At 32.9% G+C, this 10,998-nt stretch overlaps 2 protein-coding genes across 3 annotated transcripts; one reads left to right on the top strand and one right to left on the bottom strand.

Moving 5' to 3' along the window:
- Positions 1-100: 100 nt before the first annotated feature.
- Positions 101-4,285, top strand: LOC107429844 (uncharacterized). The gene is made up of 12 exons (XM_016040597.4): positions 101-747; positions 910-1,076; positions 1,300-1,377; positions 1,526-1,605; positions 1,939-2,023; positions 2,190-2,609; positions 2,699-2,806; positions 2,891-2,958; positions 3,066-3,153; positions 3,264-3,335; positions 3,411-3,464; positions 3,789-4,285. The coding sequence occupies exons 1-12, from the start codon at positions 312-314 to the stop codon at positions 3,867-3,869; spliced, it is 1,737 nt and encodes a 578-aa protein (XP_015896083.3). The 5' UTR covers positions 101-311; the 3' UTR covers positions 3,870-4,285.
- Positions 4,286-4,459: 174 nt separating this feature from the next.
- On the bottom strand, positions 4,460-7,974 carry LOC107429845 (RNA pseudouridine synthase 3, mitochondrial). Of its 2 annotated transcripts, none has more exons than XM_016040598.4 (9): positions 7,075-7,974; positions 6,810-6,881; positions 6,535-6,693; positions 6,392-6,439; positions 6,213-6,293; positions 5,842-5,958; positions 5,636-5,737; positions 5,386-5,544; positions 4,460-5,055 (listed from the first exon to the last, which is right to left on the bottom strand). In XM_016040598.4, the coding sequence occupies exons 1-9, from the start codon at positions 7,618-7,620 to the stop codon at positions 4,681-4,683; spliced, it is 1,659 nt and encodes a 552-aa protein (XP_015896084.3). In that variant the 5' UTR covers positions 7,621-7,974; the 3' UTR covers positions 4,460-4,680. The 2 variants fall into 2 exon arrangements, with proteins under 2 accessions (XP_015896084.3, XP_024935005.3); XM_025079237.3 differs by having other exon boundaries at positions 7,071-7,204.
- Positions 7,975-10,998: the final 3,024 nt, after the last annotated feature.

Genomic DNA, 10,998 nt, shown 5'->3' on the forward strand with positions numbered 1-10,998 from the left:
GGAATGTGGACCCCATCCTATCAAGCGGCTCAAAATAAATCTGAACATGGTCCAGTGTCTTATAGACGAACATCATGCATAGTAAAACTCCGTTTTGTCTCTGCGTTTTGTCGTCCAAACTCATAACCAGTAACCACCTCTCGTTCCTCATCTTTATCACCACATTCTTTCCAAACACAAACATATCAAACTCAGAGTAACTCTTACCTTATTATACTTAATACCATATAGATTTCTTTCTTCTGCTTCGACTCCATTTCTTTCTTTTCTTTTTTTTTTTCTCAAAAAACAAACAAAATTTCAAAACAAAAATGACCTTAAACTTGAGCTACCCATGGCTGTCTCGTCTTTCTCATCCCTATCCATCTCTCCCAAAGCTTTGTGAAACCCTCCACAACAACTACACCAATACCCATGCTTCACTGTTCAGAAGTTTAACTTTGAACCTTTCCAAGACACTGAAGATGAAAGCTTCTCTTAGTGAGAGTGAGAGTGAGATTAGTTCTAGTGGAGTGGCAGAGAACCCAGTTTCTGTTTCTGAGCTTTTAAATGAGGAATTGCTCAGTAAAGTTTCTAGTGCTAAAGATTCCCATGAAGTATTGCAGATTGTAGCTGAAGGGTCTCGAAAGAATTGTGGTGTTGTAAGCGTTTCTGATTCCTGTTTGATTATATCGGCTGCTCTTGAAAGGAACAATCCCGAATTGGCTCTTTCTGTTTTCTATGCAATGCGTGCCAGTTTCGATCAAGGTTGATTATTTATTTCCTTGTTTATTTTCATATGGTTCAGTTTTTCATCACAATTTGTAATTTGAATGTCACATACAAATGGGTTTGTCCAGCCTGTGTTTTTCAATGCTCCATATTGGGAGTGTGAAATGATATATATGAATCTGTTCTGTATGAAAGCAGGGGTTAGTGAAAGTAGTGGCGGTTTTGTTGAGAGATGGAAGTGGTCAAGACCAGATGTTCGTGTTTACACATCGTTAATTCAAGGTCTTGCAGCATCATTGAGGGTCTCTGATGCCCTCAGAATGATCAGCAATATTTGCCATGTTGGAGTATCTCCTGGTGAGGAGGTAAAAATGCCTTTGCTTTGACCTCGCTATTAGAAAAAAAAAAAATCTGTGAATTTGTCAGAAACACTACCCCACTTACTCATAATTGCTTGCTCTTTGAAGTTCTTTGGGTAAATAAGTTTAGCTTTATTGGGTATCTGAATTTGTCATCGCTATTAACATAAATCGTGAAGCTGAGCTTCAACTTAATATGATAGAAAATGTCATGAATGGTTTTTTGCAGGTGCCTTTTGGAAAGGTTGTGAGGTGTCCAAGTTGTATGATAGCTATGGCTGTTGCACAACCTCAACAAGGTATTCAGGTATGAGTGGACAAGCATTGCATTCATTCTGTGTCGGGAAAGATGCCAAATTGGAAGTGAAAGCTATATTTGTCCTGCAATTAGTTATAAGGCATGATGATATAGATTAATCTCTTTAATTAGATATTTACTCTATATACTTCTACAGATGGCATCGTGTTCGAAGTGCCGCTACAAGTATGAACTTGTTTCTGGAAACATAGTCAGTATTGAGTCGGAAGAAATCAGGTTGGACAACTTCTATCTGCTTTTAGTTTCAGTCAAAAATTAATTTCATACAAAATCTGTTTAGTGAATTAGTAATAAATCGCTATGGTTGTTCCCTATACGTGTGCATAATAGGTTCTAAAACCACAAGCATTCATTTATATGATGATCTGGCCTCTGTTTCCATTGGTCTATATATAACCATTTCCTGTAAATCATATCTACAGCATCAATTTGGAATATATATCCAAAGTTATCAAATTCTGTGTCTAAGTTGATCAGACAATTAATTTGTGTGCGATGTTGATCCTGGGATATTGGCCTTTTCTAAGGATCTCCTCCTGCCGAACGCAGCATGGATGTTCCAGCATGGAAAAGGGGACTAAAATTTCTACAAATAATGAAGCAAAGCATTCCTGCTGCTGTTCACTCCATTGTGGTATAATCTTTTGCTAAGAAAAAAAATATATCATATGGTATCAAAACGTGAATTCTCCTACTGAAAAATATTATTTTGTTTAGGCAATCAAAGCTATATCAAACTCTGAGTCCGTTTGAAATACAGAAAACTCTTTATATTTGTTCTTATGCTTTCCTTTTTCCAGGTTCAAACCCCTTCTGGTGTGGCACGTACACACAGGTTTGCCACTGAAACAGTGGATCTCCCAGCACAAGAAGGACAAAGAGTATCAATTGCTTCAGCAGCTCCATCAACTGTTTATAGAGAAGTAGGCCCTTTTAAATTTACTCCAAAAGCTCCCAGGTTCTATCCTGGAGAGCCAATCTGTCTGACAAACCATGAAGATGGCCGTGAATCGCTACTTTTAAGAGCCCCTGTTAAAGATGGATCCTCATCTTTAATTAACCCTTCCATTCTTTTACCTCTTATTGCTGTACTGGCCGCTGGAGATGCTGCTTCTGGAGCTATTGATCCCAGCCTTCCCCAGTTGCTTTCGGCTGCTGCAGTTGCATCTCTTGCTGTTGGAACTACTTTTAACACTCTGGTTTTGCCCCAGTTGAGCAGGGTAAGACTGAATGTTCTCAATGATGGTTTTGTTAGTAATTGATGTTAGTTCATTTGTATGCTTAATTTCGTTGCATATTATGGTGTCAGCTTCCTGAGAGATCAGTCGAAACTATTGCCATCAGACAGCAACTTTTATCTCAATATGATTTTCTTCAGTCCCGGATCAAGAGCCTAAAAGAAGCTGCTGAAAAGGAGGTGATCTCTCAAACAAGTTATCGAGCCACAATATTACAAAGTTGTTTTCATAATTCATACAAAGTTTTATTATTTGTTATGCAGGTTTGGATGTTAGCCCGGATGTGCCAACTGGAAAACAAAATTTTTGCTGTTGGAGAGCCTTCTTATCGGTGAATCCCAAAGCATATAATTAATATTATTCCTCTTAATCCAAGATAAGAATTTGGTCTCATTTTGAAGTTCACTAGTCTCAGACAAGCTTTTGTTCTATATATAGTGCTCGAAGAAATAGAGTGAAAAGAGTTAGAGAAGGTTTGGAAAACTCTCTTAGAGGAAGGATTGAACTGATTGACAGCTATGCAAGAGTATGTTTTCCATCATTAAAAGGCTTCAATAAAAATAAAACCATCTTGTTTTATTTTCTTTTGCAAAATTTCATCTACTTATGCAGTGATGGCGTAATTTTTTTTGTCAGATATCTTCAATGATTGAAATTGAGGTAGAAATGGATTCTGATGTTCTAGCCGCTGAAGCAGCAAGCAATGCGGTATGCATGACTTTATTTCTTTTTTCCCATTTGATATTTTCATTAGTCTAATATTTGGACTGCTTTTACTTTCAGGAAAGTATTGCTGAACAAATAGAGCAAATCATGGAACTCGAAAATCTTGAAGAGGCATGTATTCTTTACTCTGAAGCATAGATTATAAGGGGAACAATAAGTGTAGAAGAAAAATAATACAAAGTCCTCTGAGATGAGAAGCAAAAGACTCCTCTATTAATGGTTTGCTTGCGTGATGATCAATAGTGAATGAGAGTTTTTTACTTCTTGAGGAATGGGAGAGGGGTTTTGGAAACATATTTCTTATTTATTTTTATCTTTTTATAGGTGTTTTTGGCTGTCAATTTCTTAATATCATTTAGAATCACCATATTTTCTTGGATTTTGCTTCTAACATACCTACAATTTTGATTTAATCATTTATTTTTGTTTTTACAGAGATGGAAGCTACAAGCTGAAGCAAATGATGAAGCAGAAAGACTTCTAAGCTCTCAACCAATTTCTCCGGAAGAGTTTTAGAATGTATATCTTCTTCTTATCAAACTTGTCCTCTCCACAAGATCTGTTTGGTTGGATCAAATCAATGAGCAGGCAAATTTTGCTCTTACATTCTACCATGCAACGCTCATTTTTATTGTACTTTTAACACCAACCACTCTACCTCTAGAAAGGGAGTTAAATTAGTGAATTGAGTTTTGAGAAAGGAGAACGCTTATTTAAGAGGACAGGAAGAATCTTGTTCATCTCCAAGCTGAAGACTGTCCAAATGGGCGGTCGTTCTGAGTAGCTTATAAAGAATGGTATCCAAAGGGAATTTAATGTAAATTCATTGATTCTACTTGTTCATCACTTCTATAGGTTGACGGAGAAATTAATTTTATCTTGTGAATAATCATTTCGCTGATGACTTTATAATACTTGTTATTGCTTCTTCATGATGGTTACTGTAGTAGCTTATATGCACCAACAAGAATCAATATTATTCGAAAGTAAATTGGGTTCGCAACTCTATCTGCTAGTATAAAACCATGTTTACAGGAACTTGGCCTGAATTTCTCCAGTTGCCCTCCACAAACTTAAAACTTCTTACTCCTGCGAGAATTCGACCGTCATAAATATAATGATTCATTCTTAGAATTACCATACAATTCCCATCAATTTAGTATTCTGAAAACTCCTTTCAAACCAACAGTATCCATTTGGCCTTAATCTCGGTTGTTTTTTGGAACAATATACACAAATGAATGATACTACATATCTAATATTCACAGGTACACAACCAGAAACATTTATAGAGGAACATGGATCAGGCTCATGCAGGTTGGAATTCTTATACCAAATATGATGACATAAGATTCCAACTAATTTTCATGTGGGAAGGCATTGATGCCACAAAACGAAGGACATCTCGCTCTAAGCTGACTTCAGTACTCTGATATTCTGATTTTCCATTAAAAACCTTGAGGAACTTAGCAATGTTGGGAAGCACCAGCTCCCTACAGTGAAGATGTAACAAAGGGACTTTTGAAAGAACACTTCCCTTTTGAACATCCAGACCGTCAGGCCTGCGCAACTTGTATGGCTTCCCAGTTGTTGCCTCGATATCAACTCGAGGCATTTGTTTCCATCGTCGGTGCACAAACCACCCATATTTATAGTCTCCAACAATTGGAGTTCCAAGAGCTTCAGCACAATGGACACGGAGCTTCAAAAAGATAGAAGGACTACAATCAGACACAACTTCAATCTATTTTTGAAGCATGCAAATAGAATATCATTTTTCCCTTCATTTTAGTACAGTTCTCTACAAATTATATTCATCAGTTTATGCCAACAATTGCAATTTCATGTAGCAACAATATTCAGATCACTAAGGCAAACAAAGAACACTGGTACATCCATGGTTGTAGAAAAGAAGGAAAATTTATGTTGGCTCCAACTCAAGCAAAACCATTATTAAAACTGGTGTCAAACAGAATGCAAGTATAAGGCTATTGATGTGGGCATGCAAGAAAGAGAGACATTTAAGTTGCACCTGATGCTTCCGGCTTGTGTGTGGACGCAATTCAACCCATGAGCATCCATTTATCATTGGACCAAGCACACGGTATTCAGTTATAGCTTTTTGGGAAGGTTCAAAACCTGATTGATGAGCCAAGATGACCCTTTCTGTCTTCCCATCATCAAGAAGCACCTGAAGCCAATAAACACATAAATATAATTACATTAGTTCTCCAAGAGAAATTGAATCCTGAGAAAAATATTGCCAATACAGAAAAAGGAACCTTCGAAAGAGGTGCGCAAATTAATCCCTCCTTTTCCTTGGGAGAGCCTATGACCAATGCCCAGTACTTCTGATATGTTGCTTCACATGCATCATTCCAGGCCTAAAGTAACCAACAAGCCTATCAGTCTTAAAACTATAAAGGAATCAACTTCATTGCATCATGTTTTAGAAATTAGTCGGCCATTGCATCAACAAATAAGATACCTTATGTGGAGTATTCACTTCTTTATAGTTGCTGAATAGCCAATTGAGGTGATCTATGCTTTCTTTTGTCCTGCCCATTATGATGAGGCCACTGCTCTCTCTGTCTAGGCGATGGACCTGACAAAACATCCATACAAGAAAATTTATGCTTCTAACTCAATACAAGTTGCTCACAAGTCTAAGAAAATGGAATATTCAAAGTTATAACAAGTCCAAGACTACTAACTAGAAAGCTCTTCTTTTATTTATTTATTTATTATTATTATTATTATTTTTCCCTCCTTTTAACAATCTTTGTATCTTACTACAATTTTTACTCTATATATACCAACTATGGGAACAAAAAAAAAAAAACAAATAATAAAACGCACCAGCTTAGGACCCTCATTATATCCATAAGATAATGCCGCTGCTGCCAATGCATCCATGCTGTTATGAATTGGCAGATGCCCCTAACAAAATCATTCACACAAAGAAACCAATAACTGAAACAACATGATTATACAACACTTAAATGCTGAAGAAGAAAAAGAAATTCATATATTCTAACCTTGACTGGCAATCTAGGAGGCTTGTTCAGCACAATTATAGCCCAGTCCTGAAATTTATCAAAAGAAAAAATAGGACACCATAATCAATCCAAATACACTGAACTACATAAAAACGAATAAAACAGCTGCAACCAAGACATACCCTGTACTTGACAAGCCTTTGCAAGTACTTTATCTCATCAGCATTGGGGTAGAGTGTTCCACTTGGTATGGTATCAAATCTCCTGGAAATCCTACTCTCTGCAACTGAAACTGGTACATGAACTCTGTCTCCTACCTTCATAACCTCACTAGGTTTTACCTGTTAGGTCAGCTGTATAATTTGTAAAAGTAAACCCAAATGAAAATCAAATATACTCTATGTATTCTCAACTAAAACGAAAAATTAGTTTACCATATATGTGCTAGCATCAGTACCTCTCTCATGGGCTTCATTTGGCCTTCCTTTTCAACTATAGATTCACCCATGTTTGAGCATTCTCTATGGACCTAAAACCAAAATTAATAAACCAATTTAAGGGGAAAAAAAAAAAAAAAAAAAAAACATATACTATACTTGGAGCCAATTCACAATGTCAATCCGCAAAAAGTTATCTTTGTCAAATTCTACAATGAAAAATCAAAACTATCTTTTCACAGGAAAACATGCAAACATAATAGAAAAAAAACAAGATGTACCCACAAGGCCCTTGTTGAAATGGGATTGGATGACATCATCTTTAACCCCATAAAAGTAGTACTTGACCCAGCTAATGGCGGTGACATGTGGAGACCGTCCAGGAACAGTGACCATATTCTTTCCAGGCAAAGGGAATCCCGGGAATGGAGGCAAAGACAGGAGCTGTCGGGGCTTTGGTCCCTCTTTTGGGCAGCCCAACCGAGCTACGTTGTTGGAAACTCGGATAACTGGTTTAACGTTAACTGGAGGTGGCGGAGAAATTCTGGAATATTTTCGGATAGAGAGCCATATGGGTCGCTTGGGGATGGTTTTCCGCATTGTATAAGCGAACCAAAATCCTAACTTTTCATGGGTTTTTGTTCTGCTGCTCGAGGAAAATGGAACAACAGAGCAGCGGTGACGGACTGCTGGAAGTGGAGAGCTGAGAGAGAGGATTTTGGGCAAGTGAAAATTTTCATGGAGGTTGGGTTGGGCTCCATGGGCTTCCAATAGGGTTGTCAATTTCAACCCCTTTCTGCTTCCGAGATAAATTCTATATGGCGTCCACATAAAACTTTATTACACCCCCATTATTCACCCATTGGTAGCAAGATTGCTATTTACTTCTATGCTCTCTTTATATTTAGAGTTTCTTTTACTAATGCATATTTTATTCATTAGCAGTCTAGTATCTTTTTTTTGATAAAGTTAGGTTTTTTGTGATAAATTCGGTAGAATTTGTCCAAATAAATTAAGACATATGTTTCAAATAAGAGAAACTTTAGGTATTTTTTTATACACTTGATTATGATCCATTGGTCAATTAATTCAAGGTTGTCATGTTGTTCGCTAAGTTGTTAGTCGACTTAGTACAAATGGATCCATGATTCTTTGTTAATACGAAGCATGTTGTAATGGTTGGAATGTCATGATTATGTTAAAGAATTTTTATTTGGTTTTATAATTATGTGATCGTGTCCAGCCTATATAATCCGAATGGATTCAAACATTCAAGTTCTATATATCGGATACCTTATTGTGTATATAAGAAGATAAAAAGATAAAATTGAAAATATATAAAGAGATTAGCAAAATATATAAGATCTTTAAAATGTTGTTTTTTTTTTTTTTTAATAGAAAACTTGAAAATAAAATTAGAAAAGTAGTTATCTTTTGAAATATTTAAAAAAAAAAAAGATAAAATTTTAAAACATGTATAAACTATTTTTTAAAAAATTATTCTTAAAATCAAACGACACTTAGTAAAATTTCTTTTTACACACCTCATTTATTTATCGTAAAAAAAAAAATTTAAATATTAAAATTTTAAAATCATATGTGCCAATAACTAAAAAAGGGTAAGATAAAAATAATTTTTTAAAAATAGTTTTTCAAAGATAATCTTAAATTTAAAAAATCTTTATGACTAGTGAAAATATAAAAGTCAACTTTTCATACAATAAGATTTTAAAAAGATTTTTTCAAAGATAATCTTAAATTTAAAAAATCTTTATGACTAATAAAAATATAAAAGTCAACTTTTCATACAAAAACATATTTAAAAATAGAATTGTTTGTAAATTTTTTTAAAAAAACCAAAAATTCAAACTTTTAGAAATGTTTGTAAATTTTTTCCATAAACCATAAAAAAAATTTTACAATAAATAAATGAAATAAGTAAAAGAAAAATTACTAAATGACATTTGATTTTACGAATTATTTTTTAAAAAAATAATTTTATATTTTTTAAAATTTTGTCTTTTTAAAAATATTCTAAAGATAAAGTATTTTCCTAACTTATTCATTATTATATATGAAAACGAAAATTAATTTTGAAAATATTTTTTTAATAATTATCAATAAAAAATTAATTTTTTCAAAAATAATCTATTTAAAAGTAATATTTATATTTTATTAAGTGTTTATTATACCTATAATCCTTAAATTATATAAAAGTTTCACTTTCATGCCTCGAAATTTTGAATGAAAAATTAGTTAAAAATGAACAGTATACAAAATAGGAAATTCATAGATCATGAATTTGTGAAACGGATTAAAAAATAAAATAAAAATTTAATAGTTTGCTGACATTTAGGGATTTCTAGGACATTATCCTATCTTTTAAATTTGTAAAAAGGCTTTTTGGTCTTTACCCATCCAAGTCCAACCCAGGCTGGTTGGACCAATCTTTTGTCTTTGCCTCTACTCTTTGGATATCCTGAAAAGAAAGGACGGTCTTCAAAATGTCACCGCCATCAGTCGCCCAAACTACTAACCATAATGTCATCCAATCCCATTTCAACAACTGCCTTGTGGGTTTGCATCTTATTTTTAATTTTTTTTTTCTTTTTACCCATTTTTTTCCTCTACAATAAAGCTTTGATTTTTTATTAGGAATTTGCAAATATTCTATACACCCACAAAATTGGCCCACAGACATTCACCTATTGATAACATTATCAAGATTGCTATGCTTCTTTATATATTGACCTTCTTTTTCTATATTCATATTTATTGATTAGCAGTATAGTATCTTTTATAATAATATTTGACAGTCTAGTATCTTTTATTATTACTATTATTATTATTTTTTCTTTGTTATGGTGAAGTTAGGTTTGTGGGATAAATTTAATAGAATTTGGCCAAATAAATTAGGTATATCTTTTTAAGTACGTGAATCTTGAGGTTTGCTTTATGGACTTTATTATGCATGAGTCAACCAACTCAACTTGCCACTTGTCTTCCACTAACTTGTCATTTGACTTAATACAAATTTCTTCTTATTTAGTATTAGATTCACATTAAGTCGGTGAATTGGTAAAACTATATGATTTATTTGTTTATATTGTAACATAATAACATTTTATGGATTTCTATGTTGGAAATGTATTGGAAATTTAAATCATTAACTAATGATAATGGCATTAATGCACTCTAAATTATATATGTTCTGTTACTTTGTACTTTGGATTTTTTTGTTTGCCATTTTACATCTTAAATTTCATTTTTCCTTGCATTATTGCATCTTCCTTTTTTGTTTTTAGTTAATTTTTTAACAGATTATCATATAGGTAACGTATGGGATAAAAAGAAATAAAAATTTAATTTTCAAAAAATATATATATATATATCTTTACATAAGTAGATCTTCCAAAAAAATAAATAACTAAGGACCAATAAAAACATTTGAACATGCATTAAAAATATTTTATTTGAAAAAATACAAATTTTATTAAAAAATACATATTAGAAAATCTCATAAGTATCTTGTTAGTAAATAATAAATATAAATATAAAAAATACATGTAATAAATGAAAATAATATATTTTGTAATAATAATTTTCCATATTTTTTTTGTTAGATTTTATAAATAGCTTATGCTTTTTAATGGGTCTAATATATACAAATTATTATTTAAACTTTATGAAAATAAAACAAATATTATTTAAATTTTTTTATTTGATAATTTTGTATTTTGCACTTTAAACTATATAGAATTGATTTTTTTTTATTTTTTATTTTTACCCCATGTGTCAATTATGTAACAAATCTATTAAAAAGTTAATAAAAAAAGAAAAAAAAGGCTGCAACGGTACAAGAAAAAGTAAAATTCAAATGCAAAATAGCAGGAAAAAAAAATATATAGGCTGTAAAATATCAAAACATATATAATTTAAGGTGCGTTGCTGTCAATTTGGCTAAAATAAAATACAGTACCTTTGCCCTTCGATACTTAAGATGGTTAGACTACATCATTTTGTGCAATTTGACTCAGCTCCATGTCATAACGATTTTGAGTAAACTTTATAATTAACAGTTGGATGACCAAAACCTAATTTCCATATATAGTTTTCAAAGGTTGGATGAACTAATCCATAATAATAGAGTCGTTAAAGCCAACCCCCCCACCCCCACCCCCACCCCCCTTCCTTTGTAGATAAGATGAC

The sequence above is a fragment of the Ziziphus jujuba genome, chromosome 6 (assembly GCF_031755915.1).
Source record: "Ziziphus jujuba cultivar Dongzao chromosome 6, ASM3175591v1".
NCBI classification, from domain to species: Eukaryota; Viridiplantae; Streptophyta; class Magnoliopsida; order Rosales; family Rhamnaceae; genus Ziziphus; species Ziziphus jujuba.

Bases quoted from the DNA above. Each gene is read 5' to 3' on its own strand.
- LOC107429845 (XM_016040598.4), bottom strand. From the start codon at position 7,620: ATGTGGACGCCATATAGAATTTATCTCGGAAGCAGAAAGGGGTTGAAA. The intron at 6,440-6,534 runs GTATGTCTTGGT...GATAAATTTCAG, and splicing joins AAAGGCTTGTCAAGTACAGG to GACTGGGCTATAATTGTGCT. The intron at 6,294-6,391 runs GTTAGAATATAT...TGATTTTGTTAG, and splicing joins CTCCTAGATTGCCAGTCAAG to GGGCATCTGCCAATTCATAA.
- LOC107429844 (XM_016040597.4), top strand. From the start codon at position 312: ATGACCTTAAACTTGAGCTACCCATGGCTGTCTCGTCTTTCTCATCCC. The intron at 1,606-1,938 runs GTTGGACAACTT...TGCCGAACGCAG, and splicing joins ATTGAGTCGGAAGAAATCAG to CATGGATGTTCCAGCATGGA. The intron at 3,154-3,263 runs GTATGTTTTCCA...TTTTTTTGTCAG, and splicing joins TGATTGACAGCTATGCAAGA to ATATCTTCAATGATTGAAAT.